Raw genomic sequence first — 21,498 nt, forward strand, 5'->3', positions numbered from 1 at the left:
CCTGTACCGTGTCCCCTGTCTGACAATCTCCTGTACCGTGTCCCCAGTCTCTGACCATCTCATGTACCATGCCCCCAGTCTCTGACCATCTCCTGTACCGTGTCCCCAGTCTCTGACCATCTCCTGTATAAAAAAAATTTTTTTTAAATATGTTTCGGTATCGGTGCCGTTTCGGTTTTCGGCCTAGTGTATTTTTCATTTTCGGTATCGGCACCAAAAAACCCATTCGGTGCACCCCTACTTATCTGGGTGATCCCACTCAGAAGACATAAGCTGTTTCAGCAATGAATGGACAGGAAAGGCATTCACGGCTTGAGGTGGCTTTAGTGAACCCAAACAAGAAGTGGGCTTAGCAACCGACTCAGTGAAGGGTAGCATAAATGTGGAGCGGACCATTTCAGTAAGAGATTACAGATTTCAGATTGTGAAGCTGAAGGAGGTCCTTCCACAAATGACCCCTCAGAAGAGGAGTCATCGGCCTCTTCACAGTCCCCTTAGGGGAATTCATCTTCCTCTACACCTAGTTCCTCTGTTTGAAGGTTCTGTGTAGTAGAAGGGGACCTGTTGCTTTTTCTTGTACCCTGCGAAGATGCGATTGAAGCTGCTAACCTTTCTTCCAGCCCCACCAAAGCTGAGGAAAAAACCTCCTCAGTAATATAGACATGGGCTGCAATGTTGGAAACAGTTGCAACACTTGGCAACACCGATGGTTCACCCTGACCAGCCACCCCACATTTCTCAGGGGAGGATGGCATTGTAGAGGTGAGACTAGGGTCCTCAGAGCTTGAGGGACACACTTTTGGGCCCTTCTTTGGGGTGTTTCCACCTCCCCTTCTGACCATAGTCTGATGCACAAACGCAGAGGTACTCCCAGAAAAAACTGCACCCACTGCTGCGAAAATAGTCCAGCAATTGCTGCTATTTAATGCTCAGCCTGATGCTTAGTAAACGTGCCTTGGGAATGTCTGTGTCACCACTTACCTGCCCCCATCTGCTCTTGTGTCCCTCCATCAGCCTGCAAATGGAGTTGTATGTTAGCAGTCCTGCGCTGTGAACGTTGAGGCACCCCAACGCCGAGCAAAGCCACGCCCCCTCTGTCTTCCTGCCACGTGCCCCTTTAAAAAAAATATATATATTTTCCCACACGAGTGGGCCTCAGATCCGATGGAATCGGCGGGTGGGGGTGGGGTGTGTAGTGGAGGAGAGCAGATGGTGAAATGCCATGCTGAGGCGGTGGAAGAGGGAGTGGAGTGGCATACCGCCGATTGTTCTGTGCTCCCCCTGCCTATCCCGGGAGAGGGGAGAGCTGGATGAAGTTCGTAGCTTCTGCTGACACAGTGCAAAATCTAGGAAGCATGAACAAGGTACATGCTCTTTACAGCCCCTGGTGGCGACTTTAAGCATGGCAACATTTACTACAAGGAGAAAATCCATAAGAAAATGTAAAATTCCTTAGGAATCTCCAGTTACCTTATCCCGCCGCAGGATTCTGTGGGAAACCAAAGAGATCCAATCTTCACCCCTCACGGCAGGCTCCATTAAAAAACCTTCAAGGACCGGGGCTCTTTATCGGGGGCTCCACTTCCTTGGACCCGTATAGCACTCCGCCAGGAAGCTTTATGGCTGAAAAAAAAACTAAAAAAAGTACTGGATCCCGGGGTCCACCCCTCAAAAAAAAAAAAAAAAAAAAAAGGCGTTATGGGCTAATCCTCGTTTCTTCCGCCACGAGGCCCAGGTACCATTCAAGTCGGCCTGAAAAGACACTTTGAATGGATCCGGCTACATAGCTTGCCCCAGCAAAGGATTACTCCAGTGAAGTTCAGCATAGCATATCTTTACTTGTGACCAACACCTAACACCCTGGCGAAAAAAACTGAGGTACTTCCAGTAATGGGAGGGGTTATATAGGGAGTGAACTTCCTGTCTTAGGGTGTGCCAGTGTCCATCACCTAAAGGTGGCCTATATAACACACATAGTAATGGCTTGTGTCCCATGATGTACGATAAAGAAACAAGCTCTCACAACAAGACTCCAGCATAGCAAATTGTGAAAATTAGTTGCAGCATGTCCTCGTGCAAACCCCTAGGAGACCCACGCACGCAGTTTGGCAAATATATCTTAAAGAGTATCCGGAGGCATTTCAGACCTCAATGCACAAAACATGGCAGACAAATAGATCTTGAGGAATCAAGCACAACACTCCAGACCTCATCCTGGGAAAATCCAACCTGCTAGTATCTGTCAGCCTTTTATGACCATTCTACAGACAGTAACATATTAAAAATGCATTGAAAGCAGCAATCACCAGCCACAAGGAAAACTTTCATGCCATAGCCACAAGACTGAGAAAAGTGGAGGAAGTGGGTGTCAGGAGAAAATGTGAGGCTCAGCAACTTACAATACTCAATTTGTAGAAATGCACAGGCAAGACTTAGAGGTTGCAGATGCAACCTTAGAGTGTGAAGAATGCTAGAATCTGTTGCACTAGACCAGAGGTCTCCAAACTGTGTCACGCGGGCCAAATGCCCTTCACTTGCCTTTATCTAGCCCTTGGGACGCTTTGGTTTAATGCTCTATCCAGGGTACTCAGCATTTTTAGCTCTTTAAAAGGCACTTAAAGCATCTTTCTACTACCATAGTGAGCCTCTTCTGGCCTTTACTTCAATATAGTTACCTCCTACTGGTTACTATTGGCGACAGGTTCAGGCTTGTGAGTATATCAGATTTTTTTTTTATATTACCACTATGGTTGTTGTAGAGCTATGCACTTATTGTTTTTGTTATATTTATACTAATGTGACTATACTTATACCCTAGACTATGTATATATGAGATGTATTGTATGCCTAGGAAAAAGGACGGATGGTCCGAAACATGTCGGCATGAACATACATGTATTGAAGTTGTACCATTAATAAAATATTTAGTTACATTTTATCTAAGGACTGGTCCATCTTATTTAAAACATCCCTAGGGGTATTGGGTGTGCTGTTAGCACTAGGCCATTTTGTTTCTAGTATATTTATCCAGCCCCTGGGGCACTATTGTTCCCACTGACACCATAGATGAGGCACCATTCCTTAACACCAATATTGGGGAATAATTTCTCCTACTGATATAACCTATAGAACATTATTACTCTCACTAACACTAAAGATGCACCACTTTTCCTCCTGCTGATACCATAAAATACAGAACTAATATTTCCACTTACACCAATGATGGGGCACCATTTCTGCTGCATTTTCTACTCCCACTGGCCACCCATACGTCTAAAGACTAGTAAACTGGCCCTTTTTTTAAAGTTTGGAGACCCCTGCTGCACTAGACCAAATAAGATCAGCACTTTAATCTGTATTTAACAATTTGCTTGAGAGGGTCCTGAAACTTATAACTAACTTATATAACAGACTGTATCACGTAATTTTCTATTTTGGCCATAGTTACATTTAAAGAAACAACCTTTTATAAAACATACTGTATTGTGTCTGATCATTTCTGGGAAGTGTGTAGTCTGCTGTTGAGGTATAATAGCTCTTTAACAATCCACTCCACTGACCTCTGATGTGGTGTCTTGTGAATTTTCCCAGATAAATGCAATGAAATAAAAAAACAGAGACATCTGCATTTTTTAAAAAAGATACATGAACAAAACAAGTTAAAGCAGAGACATTAGACTGGCTTCATACAATGGGGAAGGGGAAATGCTTATATTATAGACCAAAATGACATTACATACAAGTAATTTAAAACATTGTAACGACATGCAAAGCTTTTGTAAGGCTCAGTTTAGATGTGTGATAGATTTTGCCACCCCTCTTAAAAAGAGATCTGTGGTGGATTGCTTTTCAGATGCGTTTCACAGGCGTTGAGGACGAAATACGTCACCTCTTCAGTGCCTGTTTTAACCTTGTAAATGTTACACCACTTCATTGCAACCATGTGCATTACATTTTGATGGCAGTACTGCCCGCCAAATGTGACAAGGAGTATCATATTTGCTGTGCCTGTGAGCCAAAGCATTATGGCTTGTTTATACCGCCATCCAGCTGGCAATATAGCATAAAAGGTGACATGTTTCTATGGTCACACCAAGTGCAAGTATAAAAACGGGCCCTAAAGGCATAGCTAGAAAAATGGAAATACAACATTGCAACAATAGCAAGATTATTATTATTTTTTTTTAACTGGAATGAAGTTCTGGCTTGTGGGTAAGTGTTTATTGCACTTCTGAATTTCAGGGCTAGTTGGAGTCCTGTGCCAAAAAGTTACTGATCCTGGCCATTTATTATTACAATCTTTTTATTGTAGTTATTAAGCAGCACTTCCCATGGAGGGAAACAATAAAAGAGGTACCAATGTTACAATAAAAAAAATAAAAGATATTTAGAACCAATCAAGAAGTTTGTCTAGTTTTCTGTAAGTTATGTGGTGGTATAATATTTGAATAGTGGAATGTAACCAAGCTACGGTATATAAAAGTTATCTAGCCAACATTTTTAACAACCATCTTTCTTCTGGCTGGTGCCTACGCTAACAGAGCATCGCAGGGTCACCATATGTACAATATGTGTGGGGGAAGAAAGGATTAAAGAGTCAGGAGGCAAGATAAGACCCACTAGCCCTCCTTGATAAAAAATTGAATTCTTGGTTACAATACTTTATCAAAATTTGACTGAATATCTAGCTGTAAGAATAATATATTATATGGAGAATATTATAAGATATACATTTGTGTGTTAAGTTGGGACCTCTATATCTAGTGCTATCTAGAGCCATTTCTGGTGGTGTTCTCCTGAAGTTCACTGCAGTTACAGATTGCATCAGGTTGAAAAATTTGATCCCGAATTTAGTGACTTTAGGACATTGCCACCAAATGTGAAACATGGTTTCCAGCTGGCTCCAATGCCTGAAGCAGGTGTAGGATGCTTGGGCACATTTTATAGTTACTTCAGTGGGTACCATGTACCAATGCATGAATAATTTATAACTGGATTCCACCAGGGTTATATTCGAAGAAACCCATGACAAATTATTAGCTATATCTTGCCATTCATCTAGGTCAAATGTAGATTCCAAATCTCCTTCCATTGAGCCATATAAGGAAGTCTGCTCATAGAGTATGGAGTATGGCCCTTTGAATGGGTGGTAGTTCTGCAGGATAATTTAAATAGTGATAAAGTAAAGGGCCTAACAGCACATTTCATTTTTAGAAATGATTTGACAATAGAAAAACATTTCATTAGGGGGCAGATTGTTTAGCAGAGTAAAAGGGGATGAGGTGAAGGAAGCTTTTCCTAGCCCTTTGTCTGTCCCAGACCGCAAGCGAAGTGCTGGACATTTGATGAGAGGTCGCAATTTGCTAGAGAGACACATTGTGGCTCCCTTAATATCAGGGTTGAAATGACTGGGAAGGGCAAGAGGCTCTATTGCAATAGTGGACACCCTTCTCTTGTACCTCTGTGAATAGTTAGAAGCAGGGATTTATATCCCCTAACAAGTATTTGTGCCATGGAGGTTTTATACAGTGTCCATAAAATATTCATAAAAGGGGGTTTTAAATCTAGGCTCAACAACGTAAAAGAGGTAATCCCGGGATAAGCTATCAAATGTTTTATAAAAGTCTACAGAAAGAAGCATAGCATAGCTTCCCTATGGATAGGAGTGTCCTATCAAGTGCAGACAGCTGATATTAGGTCCAAAGAACTTGTCGTTGGCAAATGAAGCCCAATTGATCTTTGTGAATATATCATTCTAAAAAAAGAATCGAGCCGAATGGCCAGAGCTTAAATAAGAAGATTAGGACCACAATTTATTATTGATCTGGGCCTAGAATTTGAAACATCGGTGGGTTCTTTGTTAAATTTGGTTATCACGCTAATAAAATATGAAGCCATGTGAGGAACTAATAATTGTTTGTAATATCTGATAGGGAAGCAATCAGACCTATAAGACTTGTTCATTTAACATTTTTGATAACTTTAAAAATCTCGGTCACCATGAACAGTTCATCCATTAGTTATGCATGGTGAGATAGTAAAGTCGGGAGTTTTATAAGGAGTCAGATATGTATGGAGATGGGAGTGATCGAAAAACAGAAGCATTATAAATGTTGTTATAATAGGGATGAAACTCCTGTAGGATCTTTTACTGGTTTTGAAATAGGGAGCAATCTTATATAGAAGCGTTAGTCTTTTTTATGTCTTTATTATACATAAAGACTAGATTACGTTAAACAATGTTAGCGGCGGGTGTTAAGGTTTTCAAACTCATGTTTCTGTGTTCAGTTTGTTGTGCTGCATGAATATTGTGCTTTAGGGTAGCCAAAAATGGGTTCGTAATTAGCAATTTCCAGCACCGCTTGTTTTAACTGGGTATTTCAAACCTACTTAGGTGATGACAAGCTTCTACAGTGGTTGGAGACACTCGTGATCACAAAGGAAGATTTTCCGCTCTATTGCTTTGTCTATTAAAGTGCATTAGACCTAAAATTTTAGGACCATTTTAAGACATCTTAAAGCGGGGTTCCACCCTAAAGTGGAACTTCCGCTGATCGGAACCCTCCCCCCCTCCGGTGTCACAATTGGCACCTTTCAGGGGGGAGGGGGGTGCAGATACCTGTCAAAGACAGGTATTTACACCCACTTCCGGGCTTAGACTCCCGTGGGAGTCTACGCCATTTCCTATCCTGCCGCGCTGTCTGCTGGGACACACACGGGTCCCAGAGACAGCGCGGACAATTCCTATTGCGCTGCGCGACTCGCGCATGCGCAGTAGGGAAACGGGAAGTGAAGCAGATTCGCTTCACTTTCTGGTTCCCTCACCTAGAATGGTGGCGGCAGCAGCCGAGAGATCGATCGGCCTCGGCTGCCGGCATCGTGGGACCCCGGGACAGGTGAGTGTCCATTTATTAAAAGTCAGCAGCTGTATTATTTGTAGCTGCTGGCTTTTAATATTTTTTTCCGCAGTACAGTCCCGCTTTAAGGGCACAACCATATACTGACCAATTACACCCACAGCTATTACCTTTTGTATCAATTGCCCCTTCCTTTTTAGATTGTAAGCTCTAACGAGCAGGGCCCTCTGATTCCTCTTGTACCAAATTGTAATGTAAATGTAATGTTTGCCCTCATGTTGTAAAGCGCTGAGCAAACTGTTGGCGCTATAAAAAACCTGTATAATAATAATAATAATAATTACAACATTTAGACAATCAGTTAGTGAGTGAACAATTATACAGGCTCACACAAAAAGGCTATTATAATCAAACTTCCACTCCATTTGGAAACCATGTAGACCTTTAAGGATGTCTTCTTAGAGGCACTAAAAACGTACAAAAAACTGTATCTGATTGTAGGTTTTTACAGCCCACTTCACTGAAATCCTTAAATATGCACAAAAGGAATGAAACACAGTGCACGTTTACATTTCTGCTTACCAGGTTCGGTATTTTATGCTCTGTTCCATCATGAATCAAATGTGAGCATCCATGAATATTATAAGCCCTACACAGATTGCCTGAATCCTGAGTAGAACCATATTATTTTACTTTATTAATATATAATGTATGCAAACACCACAGTTACATAATCAATTGACTATACCAGTAAAAAAAATCTATGGCATGGAATCAAATTCCATATTGTATTTACAGTTTTACTGTGCTTATGAATGCATTCTTGACACCATTTTTGTTTGGCTATATGATATGAGGGTCTGGATCCCATAAGAGATTAGATGTGGTACTTTCGGATATGAAAGAAAGAATGAACAAAGGTTTACTAAAACGTTTCCTGTAAAGCCAGTTGTTGACACAGGGGAACATGCAAGCCTTTATGAAAGTTAGTATTAGTAAAGAATTCCTGCAACGTGAAGATACTGTCCTCTGCTCAATTTCTCCTTGAATCCAAGTAGCGGATAGAATCAAGCTGATCGATAATGATAGAGTCCATGACAAATTTCACCGCAGATGTAAAGTGAGCACAATTGTAATAACTGCCCCTATCAACAAGAGGAAGGGGACCCAGGTCTTCAGGAAGCCACCGACACTAAAAGTACATGAAGTATTCAAAATGAACATTACAGAGTACATACAGTTAGATCTATCCTATAGATAGTATAAAAGAATACAGAAGTAAAACAGAGTTCAGTTTCCATCTTTGTTTCAGTCTGTCGAACAGATATGTTCAAAGTATTAGTATCTTGGATTGAATAGGTTGGGTGGGCATAGTTACATAGTATCAAAGCATTTAAAAGAAATTTAAGTAAAAAGGCTGCAGTTGGAATTCATTAGGATGGCCCTGGTGTTTTGTCTTAACATAGGTTTCTGTCAGAATGCAGCGCAAAATTGCACTGAGGCCAAAGTCTGTCATAAAGAGCCAACTATGTCCAACTATCCAAAGGCAAGCACAGCACAAACTTGCTGGACACTCTCTCCCAAACTAACTCCCACAACAACTTGTATACCACCCTCTCTATGCCTGCATAAAGATCCCCAACATGGGGGCTTTGGAATCTCTCTGTGGACCATGACTTTTACTGTAGGATGCAACTAAGAAAATGTCAGGAAAGACCTACTAAAACAGCTGAATTTAATTTGGGGTTAACCAGAGGCACTTTAAATGATGGCAGGTGTGTAATGACTCCTATTTAACACGAGTTTGAATGATTAATTCTGAACTACATCCCCAATTATAAGAGGGTATGCAACCACATTTTATTTTTTTTACTCCCCCCCCCCCCTCTGTCCTTAAAAGATTTCAGTTTGTTTTTCAATTGAGTTGTACAGTCTATAGGTCACATTAAAAAGGTGGGAAAAAGTGCTGTTAGGATTACTGTTTGTATCTTTGAGCTTGATTCACATACACACACACACACACACAACATAGTTGAGTATACAAGGACTTAAGCAGTAAAAAGAAACTCACCTAACATATTTACTGTAAACCAAGCTCAGAATACAGAGTTTCACCATATTCCAGTTTGTGTTATTGTACTTCATAAGGTTCAAAGCCATAGCCACATGGGAATGACAGTTATCACAGCATAAATTGTGCTAGAACAGAAAAACAAAAATGTACATACAAAAATGTGAATCAGAGTTCAAGGAGTATACATACCAAACTGTATATAATGATTTTGATGGAGGATATTAAACCTTAAAAGCTGCCTAGATATAAAATCAGGCAGAACGGGTATCAAAATTCACTCAAAAACATTTGACAGTGCATGGCAGCCTGACAATTATTACAGTTGATAGTCTTTCTGACATCAGGATTACTAATTGACAATTAGGAGGGATAAGGAACAGTTTCAAAAGCAGTTTTTTTTTTTTTTTAACTAAAGAGCTGTTCCCTTCAAAAATGTATGCTCACAAGTAGATGCGTAATAAAATGAGGAAAGTGAGTCTGTGTTCATATCCAACCAGGTAAGGGAAAGGATTTGAAAAAAAATGTATGGTAGCACAAGATAGGTCGACTGTTGTCAATGCAGGTTAATTTTATTTACTAAACTCAGTAAAGCTGTATTATGCAAAGTAAACATTCACTTTGCTAAGGAGAATTTTTTTTATTTTGAGCTAAAATACTGAAAAGCTGTTTTGCGCCACATCCCATTATCTATATAATACAAAGAAAGGGATTTTTTTGGGGGACTTTTAAAGCGCGACTACATCATTATATAAAAATATAAATTTTAATACAATTTTGAAAAAACATAGAAATACATAAATGAGATTTTATACAATAAAAATAGCACAACATGAATATAAACAGTTGTAATGCGGATAACGTTTCAACATGTTTCGCCGTACATCATAAGGCTTCTTCAGGAGATCTAGTTCATCTCGCATAAATGAGTATTCACTAAAATACAAAAGAAAAAACATCAAAACACATAAAAGACACTATACAATAAATTTACAGTTAGCCACTATATAGAACATCTTGAGGATCACAACCCAACCCCCAGAGCTGACCTGTGCATCCGATCAAAACTGTACAAATATTCCACCAATGGTTGGATAAACAGGGATCACAGATGCACAGGTCAGCTCTAGGGGTTGGGTTGTGATCCTCATGATGTTCTATATAGTGGCTAACTGTAAATTTATTGTTTAGTGTTTATGTGTTTTGATGTTTTTCTTTTGTATTTTAGTGAATACTCATTTATGCGAGATAAACTAGATCTCCTGAAGAAGCCTTATGATGTACGGAGAAACATGTTGAGACGTTATGCGCATTATAACTGTTTATATTCGTGTTGTGCTATTTTTATTGTATCAAATCTCATTTATATATTTCTATGTTTTTTTCAAAATTGTATTAAAATTTATATTTTTCAATAATGATGTAGTCGTGCTTTAAAAAGTCCCCAAAAATCTGTTTCTTTGTATTCACTTTGCCAAGTTAACAGTCATTATTTTAGTAAATCAACACCTTTTCTGCTAGTTTTAGATATGTCATTAAAGACTTCAGGAAAACAGCTAAATACGCAGTTGAAACAGATTTATGGAAGCAGTTTAACCTGCCAAGGGTTTATGCAATTCTGTCTGGCCAGTCCTAAGATTTGCACAACTCTACCAACCAACAGAGTCAGAATAGGCACCTGATTTTTCTCCACTTTTGTTATGCATTCCCCACCCTTAGCCTGTGACTGGACAGTGAAGGAAAAGCAGCAGCCTATTAAGCACCCCAGCTCCAGAAGGTTTTACCCCTACATGACCAGGCCATTTTTTGTTTTAGCAATGCACTACTTTAACTGGTAATTGCGCAGTCATGCAACGCTGTACCCAAACAAAATTTATATCTTTTTTTTCCACATACTTAATGTGATTGTAGCCGTATTCGTGCAATTGTGACAGAGAAAATTGCGTACTGACCGCGATACTTTTATTTGCACTAACATACTATTTTCTAGGACAAGCTTTCGGGGTATGTCCCCTTCTTCAAGGTCCAATCAGTACTCAACTTTCTTTTGGTGGTATTTGATCAGCAACGTTTTTTTATTATACAAACGAAAAAAATTGTGAAAATATTTTTTTTAAAGTGAAACTTGTATTATTATAGATTTATTACACATAAGGGGAGATTTATTTAAACTGGTGGACTCAGAATCTGGTGCAACTATGCAGTAACCAATCAGCTTCTAACTTCAGCTTGTTTAATTAAGCTTTGACAATAAAACTGATTGGTTTCTATGCAGAGAAATACATTTCAAGCTGGTCTTTCTTATAATTTTGACTATCACGGCTTACAGCTATTGAAAACCCAAAAAACACTATCAAAGTTAAATTAGAATATTACACAAGACCAAAAAAAATAAAAAACATTTTTAATACAGAAACGTTGGCTTACTGAAAAGTATATAGTCTATGTGCACTATAGTATGCACTCAATACTTGGTCAGAGCTCCTTTTGCATGAATTACTGCATCAATGGGGCATGGCATGGTGGCGATCAGCCTGTGGCACTGCTGAGGTGTTATGGAAGCCCAGGTTGCTTTGATAGCAGCCTTCAACTCATCTTCATTGTTGGGTCTGGTGTCGCATCTGCCTCTTGACAATACCCCACAGATTCTCTATGGGGTATAAATCAGGAAAGTTTGCTGGCAAATCAAGCACAGTGATAACATGATCACTCAACCAGGTATTGGTACTTTTGGTAGTGTGGGCAGGTGCCAAGTCCTACTGGAAACAAAAATCAGCATCTCCATAAAGCTGGTCAGCAGAGGGAAGCATGAAGTGCTCTAGAATTTCCTGGTAGAGGGTTGTGCTTACTTTGGACTTGTTAAAACAGTGGACCAACACCAGCAGAAGACATGGCTCCCCAAATAATCAATCACCTACTGTGGAAACTTCACACTGGATCTCATGCAACTTGGATTCTGTGCCTCTCCACTTATCTTCTAGACTCTGGGACCTTGATTTCCAACTGAAATGTAAAATTTACTTTCATTCGGTTGGACCACCGAGAAACAGTCCAATCCTTTTTCTCCTTAGCTCAGGTAAGGTAATTCGGACGTTGTCTCTGGTTCAGGAGTGGCTTGACACAAGGAATGGGACAGTTGTAGCCCATGTCCTGCATATGTCTGTGTATGGTGGGCTCTTGAAGCATGGACAGCAGCAATAGTCCTATTCTTGTGAATCTCCCCCAAATCCTTGAATAGTCTTTGCTTCACAATCCTCTCAAGGCTGCCGTTATCCCCATTGCTTGTGCACCTTTTTCTACCACACTTTTTCCTTCCACTCAACTCTTCAATAACCACTTAAGGACCGGGCCCTCTTTTTCAGACTCGGTGTACAAGTTAAAAACACTTTTTTTGCTCGAAAATTACTTAAAACCCCCAAATATTATTAAAAAAAAAATTCTAACACCCTATAGAATAAAATGGTGGTCATTGCAATACTTTTTGTGACGCCGTATTTGCGCAGCGGTCTTACAAGCGCACTTTTTTTGGGAGAAAAAAAAAAAAAAAAAAAAAAAAAAAAAAGTAAGACAACATTAAAGTTAGCCCTATTTAATTTTATATTGTGAAAGATAATTTTACGCCGAGTAAATTGATACCCAACATGTCACGCTTTAAAATTGTGCCCGCTCATGGAATGGTGTCAAACTTTTACCCTTAAAAATCTCCATAGCTTGTCGGGATGGGGCACTTAAAAAAAAAAAAAAAAGTTTTTCTTATTTATATTTACGCAGTTTTTTTTACAAAAATAAATAAATAAATAAAATTTATTTGGGTCACTTTTATTCCTATTATAAGGAACGTAAACATCCCTTGTAATATAAAAAAAAAAAAGCACGACAGGTCTTCTTAAATATGAGATCTGGGGTCAAAAAGACCTCAGATCTCATATTTGGACTTAAATGCAATAAAAAAAAAAGATTGCAATTTGAAAAAAAATAAAAAAAATGTGCCTTTAAGAGGTATGGGCGGAAGTGACGTTTTGACGTCGCTTCCGCTATGGTATGGAGACAGTTGGGGGCCATCTTAGCCTCTCTTGTCTCCATACCAAGGAAGTGACATGACCAGATCGCCTCCGGTAAGCGGCGACGGGTGCGGGAGGGGGGTGGCACCTCTCCCGCCACCGATAACGGTGATCTTGCGGCGAATCCGAGAGAGAGACCACAATTATCGTTTACCAAACTGCCGCCTGAAGAGATGGTTACCTCGGTTGTGGCAGCAGCAGCTGCTGCTGTTACCGAGATATGATTAACATGCCTGGATACAGCACTCTGAACAGCCAGTTTCTTTAGCAAGGACCTTTTGTGACTTACCCTCCTTGCGGGTGTCAATGACTGTTTTCTAGACAACTTTTAAGACAGCAGTCTTCCCCGTGATTGCCCCTGTTGAAATCATTAGTAAGACCTCACCTGGAATATGCAGTAAAGTTTTGGACACCAATTCAGAAAAAGGATAAAAATCGGGGAACTGGAGAAAGTGCAGAGAAGAGCAACCAAACTGATGAGAGGCATGGAGAAGCTCAGCTATGAGGAAAGATTAGAGAAACTAAATGTATTCACTCTTGAGAAGAGGAGAATAAGGGGGGGGATATGATCAACATGTTCAAATATATTAGGGGTCCATATAGTGAACTCGGTGTTGAGTTATTCTCTGTACGGTCAACCCAGAGGACACGGGGGCACTCTAAGTCTAGAGGAAAAGAGATTTCATCTTCAAATACGGAAAGGTTTCTTCACAGTAAGAGCTGTGAAAATGTGGAATAGACTCCCGCCAGAGGTGGTTATGGCCTGCTCAGTTGATTGCTTTAAGAAAGGCCTGGATACTTTCCTGAATGTACATAATATAACTGGGTACTAACATTCATAGGTAAAGTTGATCCAGGGAGAATCCGATTGCCTCTTGGGGGATCAGGAAGGAATTTATTTCCCCTGCTGTAGCAAATTGGAGCATACTCTGCTGTGTTTTTTTTTTTTTTTTGCCTTCCTCTGGATCAACTGTGGGCATAAAATTGGGTATATTGGATTGTACGATATTTTTGTATTTATTTATTGTTTTTAAGGTTGAACTGGATGGACTTGTCTTTTTTCAACCTGACTAACTATGTAACTATGTGCAATGCAGCAGAGCCCGATTGGCTCCTAATACTGCACCTTTCAGTCCAAGTGCTACTTTATAGTCAATTAAAAGGAGGTAAATACCTAGTCAACCCAGATTCTTATATTAGCTGCATTTAAAAATACATACTTTTTTTTTTAATGAATACATAATCTGCATGGCTATGTGTATTCCTTATATTTGCCTAGAATTACGCTTTAAAAATGATGCAACTTTGATGTGAAAAAAAAACAAAAAAAAAAAAAACTCACCATGCGATGTTTATACTCTTCAGAAGCTTCATGGACAGCTGTATCCCATGGATTGGGGCCATTGGCATAGACAAGATTAGGATCTAATTGCCAGTATCTAAATATGAAGATTTTTTGCAGAATGGTGAAAATTAGAGTTATATAATAATAAAATTAACTGAGGAATATAGTTACTGTAAAATAAGCCACTTACTTGACTGGTTTCCCAAATGCCATACAATCTTCCTGTAAACAAAGATTTATGTTACATATAACTGTAGTCATCCCTTAAGTCAAGATTATCAGCACCAAAATATCTTTGATGACTTCAATAACCTACACCAAATCAGCTGTCATTTTCTAGTTTATGTAAGAAACAAAAAGCCTACAATTAGCTGCTATTGACTCCCCTCCAGTTTACAAAAAAATGTAATGATAAAAATGAGTAACCAACCCATAGACAACTACGTGCCATAACCATTAAAACCTTTAGGTACCAACTATAACTATTATGTTCATAATTTGCAGACCTAATTATGCCATCTAAATTGTGGCAAAAGTAGGTTTCACTCCTATTTGAATCTTACCAAGTCAGTTTCCCTGTCTCCCTAAAAGGTTGAAGCAATTCTGACATTAAAAAAATACCACTGAAACCCAGTGCAGCAGCTGGTAGAACATAATTGCACTCAAGAATAAATACTACATTTTTATTGGTTAGAGGATATGACATGGAGGACGTGTACACTGTGGGCCACAAGTGTCCTATTTTATGGACTTCATGCAGTATTACTTTAAGATACCTGATATGGACGATCCAGAGTGAGCATGCGATCACTATTATCAAACACTTTGAGAAACACCATACTATTGTTACTGCAAGCAAAGTGCCACAGTACTGCTTTTGTTGGCTTCTAAACAGTTTAAAGGGGTTGTAAAGGTTTGCGCTTTTTCACCTTAATGCATCCTATGCATTAAGGTGAAAAAACACCTGGCAATGATGGTCCCCCTCCAGCCTCCAGTTTACTTACCTGAGCCTGTTCACCAGCTGTGCGTGTCCTCTGGCATCCTCTTCTCCATGGAGTCTGGCTATTGATTGGATAGATTGATAGCAGCGCAGCCATTGGCTCCCGCTGCTGTCAATCACATCCAATGATGCGGCCGCCAGGGGGTGGGACCAAACCAAGTCATACACTCTGTGTGCTAACCCCCTCGGGATAGAGCTTCCCAGAGGGGGGTTAGCTATTTTAGGGAGGAGCCGAGACAGCCGCTGAGGGACCCCAGAACAGTAGAATTTGGGCAAGTATAAAAATTTTTTTTTTTTTTTTTATTAACAAAGGAAGGAACCCATACAACCCCTTTCAGGCTTCATGTACACTACAGCTCCTAAACTTGAGTTTAGGAGCTTTTGCCGTAGCTCCTAAACTCAAGCTTCATAAAAGCCTGTGTCCATGTACATGTGAGGGTTATTTACTAAAACTGGAGGGTGCAAATTCTGCACAGCTGCAAATTCTAAATGCTCCAGTTTTAGTAAATAACCCCCATAGGCTTTTTAGGATAGTTTAGGAGCTGCTGGGGATAGGGGAAGTTCAACCGTCCTCTCGAACGCGGAAGAATCATATTTAGGATAGGAATGTTTGACCGCCGGCAAAAGTAGGCTGTCATTAACGGAGAAAGTTTGGGACTTTCGATGAGGCCCACATAGACATGTGCCTCCATCCCTGTTCAATAACATGGAAAGGAGAGAGTTTGGGACTTAATAAGAAGTAATGTTTCACAAAATGTGTAGAGCATTTTGTGCTACAATCCTTCTGGTTTTATACTATGTACCAATGTCTTGTTTTTGATTTCATTCATCATTGTATTGTTGCTGTGGGTACTGTACCTATGAATTGTTTTACCATGTTTAACATTGACTATATTTGTCGATGGATAATTTAATAAAGACTGTTCTTCATGTACATTTACTTTGTATATGCATTTATACTATTTCTATATTCACTATATCAACTGTTGGTTTAACACTTCATCTAAAGTCCCAAACTCCCTCCTTTCCAGGGATGGAGGCACATGTCTATGTGGGCCTCATCTAAAGTCCCAAACTTTCTCCATTTTAATTATATAGGGATGGAGGTGTGCTACCAGAGTCAATTCCAAGTGACATACCCCTTGATGTCTTCACTATTTAGGCATCTAGGGTGCTGTTCCCATCTACAATGGGTTCCCGCAATACCTGCTTATTTGTTCACTCTTTATGCTTTGGTTACAATTTTTGTGTCCAAGTTTCATGGCCGGCTTCAAGTTCTGCAAGGCACCGATTGCCAGGCTGCCCGCTTCTAGTCCACTTTTGGGTACTGCTATGCGTCCTGGCTGCCCTTCCCAATACCCATGTGGGGGCGGGTTCAGCTGCGCCGCAGTATCACTGACATGGCATCTGCATGCCGACACGTGGTTTGCAGTCTGGCAGTTCTTTCATGAGGGAATCCTGGCGTCACACACCTGATCGGCTTGTGCCGATCAAGTGATGATGCACTGCCTCATAAGTGCACAGTGTGAAGCTGGGGGCCATTTTCCATGCACACCTCATGGTGGATGACATCAATCCCCCTTACAGAGGACTATTGTTTGGTTCTACTATTGGTCCCATTTGGGTACACCATTTTTGGTACACACATAACAGCAAAATTTAAAAGGTACTTGGCTCCATTTTTTGCCTCTTTCCCTTTTTTTTTTTTTTTTTTTTTTTACACACACTAGTCTCCTTTTCTATGCCTGTGGGATCACTCCCACATGGGTTTCTATACCCACTATATTACATTTTTTGGTTCCAATGCATATCGGTGCCATCTTACTTGCACATTGGCATCTGGTTCACATGGTTTTAAGTTTCTAAGGGTCATTCCTACACCATATACACAGGCACTTTATTACATGCTATACCTTACCCACTTCTCATCCACCCCTCTGGGAGATTCCAACAGTAGTTTATCCATATATAGATCCAAATACTCAATGAGATTCTGATAGTATAAAACCAGAAGGATATATCTATTTACCAATGTCTTGTTTTAATTTCATTCATCATTGTATTGTTGCTGTGGGTAGTTTACCTATGAATTGTTTTACCATGTTTTAATATTGACTATAATTGTCGATGGATAATTTAATAAAGACTGTTCCTCATGTACATTTACTTTGTATATGCATTTTTACTACGTTCCCATATATCAACTGTTGGTTGAACACCTCATCTAAAGTCCCAAACTCTCTCCTTTCCATGTTAAAGTAGTCTATGTGAACATGAAGCCTTAGTCACGTGCAATACGATACGCTGTTACAATTTGCAGATTGCTATAATGTTTTTGCTATGCCCAATTACTCTTCCCATCATGTACTAAAAATACTAAAAGCAGAATTCCACCCAAAAGTGGAAGCTTCGCTTATCTTCTCCTCTCTCTCTCTCTCCCCCCCCCCCCCTCCGGTGCCATGGTTGGCACCTTTCGGGGGGGGGGTACCCATCAAAAACAGGTACCCCTTATAACTTCCGTGTAGAGGCGCCATGGCAACCTACGTCATTTGCGGCCCCTCCTCCTTCCCCCCTGCTGCCTTCTGGGACACGCACACAGGTCCCAAAACACAGCGGGACCATTCAGAAAGCGCAATGCGACTCGCACATGAGCAGTAGGAAGCAGGCTGTGAATCCGCAAGGCTTTTCTTCCTGTTTCCCTTAGTAAGGATGTCGGCACCTGTACCTGAAGCAGACGGACGGGTCGGCTTTGGGTGCCGACATCGCATTCACCTTGGACAGGTAAGTGCCCTTATATTAAAAGTCAGCAGCTACAGTATTTGTAACTGCTGAGTTTTCTTTTTTTAATACAGGCTTGACCTCCTCTTTATGTTATGTCAATACATGAAATCAAAGCACCTTTACACAACTATTTCTTCCACAGACCCATGTCACAGTGTGCAGTACAGTTTCAACCTTAAAGTGATTGTAAAGGTTTTTTTAAATAACTCACGTCATACTTAACTCCTCTATGCAAGGATTTTGCACAGAGTGGCCCTGAGCCTCCTCTTCTAGGGTCCTTAATCGGCACTCCTGGCTCCTCCTCTTCTCGAGTGCCTCCACAGAGAGCTGCACTCCATGGGGCACTCGTGCAGGCGTGCTCCCCGAGTCCTGCTGCTGTGTCTATTGGCACAGACAGGACTCGGACCTGGCTCCCATGTCACTGGATTTGATTGATGGCAGAGGGAGCCTAAGGCTCCCGCTGCTATCAATCTATCCAATGAGGACCCAAGACAGCGGCTGTACTTAACCACATCGCTAGAACGATCGGGCTCACCTTGAGGGTTCACAACCCCTTTAAAGCATTTAATCCAAAAAAGAAAATCTCGATCCTGTTCCCTCCAGTTCTCGGAGCGGCGGACGCTGCTCACGTGACCCGCCGGCTCTCTCCTCCCCCCCCCCCCCCCAACTGACATCAGCAGGGAATCCTTCAGCTGTCAGACGGGTGGAGGAGAGACCTGGCAGATCACGTGAGCAAGCGCTGGTAAAGAATAGCTTATTTTTATAGAGCACAGGCACACATAGGAGTATTAAACAGGCAGTATGTTATAAACAGCATAAAGTGGCTTAACAACCACTATAAGCCAACTATAGAAAGATCGAAATTTCAATACGTCCATGGGCAGGCTGGTTGTACTGGAGTAGATTGATCAACTTTAGGACAACCAGCCCATCTTTTTTTTTTTAGGGTTATTATTTATTTTTATACACTTTTGTTTGTGTACCTTTTTTTCCTCTGGCAGGAAAGAAAAAGATACAATGTACAGGGGTGGGCTGAACAGTGACTGATCATTGTGACAGCCAATCAGATGCTATCAAAGTGATCAGGTGGGCCTCTGGGTTCGTGAACATTAGTACAGGACCCGGGGCTCTTGGTGACAGCCTAATCTCTGTGCTAGGAGCATACTTCTAGCAGAAACACATGTACGCATATATGTGGTCTCGTGGAAGAACAACCCACTTGAGTGAGGCCACTTGTGTGCAGACGGCGGCAAGGTAATAAACTAGAGTGCAGCTTATTTCTCCCAATATCTTGTGAGAGCATTGGCACCTTCTCCATTCTCCTTAGATGACAACCATTCGCAGAGGAAAAACATCTCTTCTCTCCTGGGAACAGATGTGCTCGGCTTCATAAACAGGCCAACAAAGGAGATGTTTGGAGATCTGCTGAGATCTGAATAGAAGTAAATGACCTCAGTTTCATAAAACGGACACCTTAGATCCAGTTTAGCAGTCAGATAGATATATATTAGGAGAGAGAGAAAGAGAGAAAGAGAGAAAGAAAGAGAGAAAGAGAAAGAATATATTTTGCCCCTGTTCAAATCATTAGTAAGACCTCATCTGGAATATGCAGTAAAGTTTTGGACACCAATTCAGAAAAAGGATAAAATTGGGGAACTGGAGAAAGTGCAGAGAAGAGCAACCAAACTGATGAGAGGCATGGAGAAGCTCAGCTATGAGGAAAGATTGGAGAAACTAAATGTATTCACTCTTGAGAAGAGGAGAATAAGGGGGTGGGATATGATCAACATGTTCAAATATATAAGGGGTCCATATAGTGAACTCGGTGTTGAGTTATTCTCAGAGAAGAAAACCTCATAGCTAGTAAAGTAAATAAAACCACAAAAATAATGTATTTATTATATATATATATATATATATATATATATATATATATATATATATATATATATATATATATATATATATATATGAAACTGTATGTGTGGCAGTGCAGAATCTAAAACAGCAACCTATAATTCCAGGCAAAAGCATTCTTGGGAGTATAGATTTCTGACTGTAAGCATATGCCCCCAAGAATATGTTTTATACCTGGGTGCATTACATCTTGATAAGAGGACAAAGTGGTGGCCCAGGATATGAATTATAACATATACAACAGATGTACTTACAGACACGTAATAAGGTCCGGCAAAGTCTCGGATTACACCAGATGATGTACAGATTCCCATGTGACCAATGAAGGGAAATAACCATCTAAAAAAAAGAAACACACAGGTACTGTATATACCAAAATATACCAAATAAATTTTTAAATGTCCATGTAAATGTTTTTCAGAACATCTTAGTATTCACTCAAGGTGAACTTGTACCCAAACTGTCCAGTAAGGGCTGATTCACTTGCGCTAAAATGTATGCATGTATGTATTGCATGTATCCATCCATGATAGCTGCGTTTTAATGTGCGCCGTTGTCCGCTCCACTCACGTACATTTTAACATCCGTTGGCATGCATGCGCAGCCTTATGGTGTGAATAGAACACATTGGAAATTGTTTTTCAGATGTCCTTCCGTTGATCTGCATTTTACAGCTGAGCTAAAAAGCAGACCAGATCAACGCACTGGTGTGAATTGGCCATAAAACATTTACATATTCTGAGCAGGCAGAAAAATAACAGTTATTCTACCCTTATTTTCTATGGCAGCCTTGTAATGTAAACAAACAGCGGCTGCTTTTAACCTGTTGGATACTAACTGAAGCCCAACTTTAGAGTCTTTCGTGTTAAGTTGAGGATGAATTACTTTATAGTACATGCAGCTACAAAGATCAGTAACGGCTTGTTTTAAAGCTTTTTTAAAAACTCATGGAGATTAGTCTGGAAAGGATGCACTTTAAATCACATCCCCTATTTGAGTAAGAAAACAAGGAGTTGGTAGAGGGGTGCCTGCCATAAGATCAATTGCCTTTGCCGACTCTCTTGCAAGAATCTCCTAGCAAGTCCGCTGGCTATGCATGCCGAGGGGAAAAAGCATACCAATCTTGATTTGCAAAAAATATCACTATGTTAGATGCACTGTAAAACTTTCATAGCTGTCTGTTTTACCAGACCTGTGGTCCAAGTAATATTCAAGGGAATACTGTGAGCGAGGTACTTCTCTAAAAATGCAACCTCTGCTCATTAAAGTGAAAATACCCTTCCCCAAACCCCATCCCCCTCCCCAAACAAAAAAAAAAAAAAATGCTAGCTGATATCACCATGACAATGCTGCACTAAATAAAATAATGTTATTTTTCCCATTATCAAATTTCTCATTGCACAATACCCCAGTAAGGCCCCTTTCACACCTGTGTGATTTGTCCTGCGACTTGGGACTGCAAAGTT

The 21,498-nt window shown here is 40.4% G+C and overlaps 1 protein-coding gene across 3 annotated transcripts in view; it reads right to left on the reverse strand.

Annotated features, from left to right (window-relative positions):
- Positions 1-3,683: 3,683 nt before the first annotated feature.
- Positions 3,684-21,498, reverse strand: part of TMEM222 (transmembrane protein 222) — a 34,134-nt gene continuing 16,319 nt past the window's right edge. For all 3 annotated transcript variants that reach the window (XM_077481138.1, XM_077481137.1, XM_077481136.1), the window contains exons 3-7: positions 20,287-20,371; positions 14,525-14,556; positions 14,332-14,428; positions 8,929-9,056; positions 3,684-8,049 (exon numbers count right to left, since the gene is read on the reverse strand). In XM_077481138.1, the coding sequence (XP_077337264.1) occupies positions 7,962-8,049; positions 8,929-9,056; positions 14,332-14,428; positions 14,525-14,556; positions 20,287-20,371 (430 nt within the window). In that variant the 3' untranslated portion in view covers positions 3,684-7,961. The remainder of the gene's footprint in view (positions 8,050-8,928; positions 9,057-14,331; positions 14,429-14,524; positions 14,557-20,286; positions 20,372-21,498) is intronic.

This window comes from Lithobates pipiens, unplaced genomic scaffold (assembly GCF_037356315.1).
Source record: "Lithobates pipiens isolate NorthernLeopardFrog02 unplaced genomic scaffold, aLitPip1_a1.2 Scaffold_16, whole genome shotgun sequence".
NCBI lineage: Eukaryota > Metazoa > Chordata > Amphibia > Anura > Ranidae > Lithobates > Lithobates pipiens.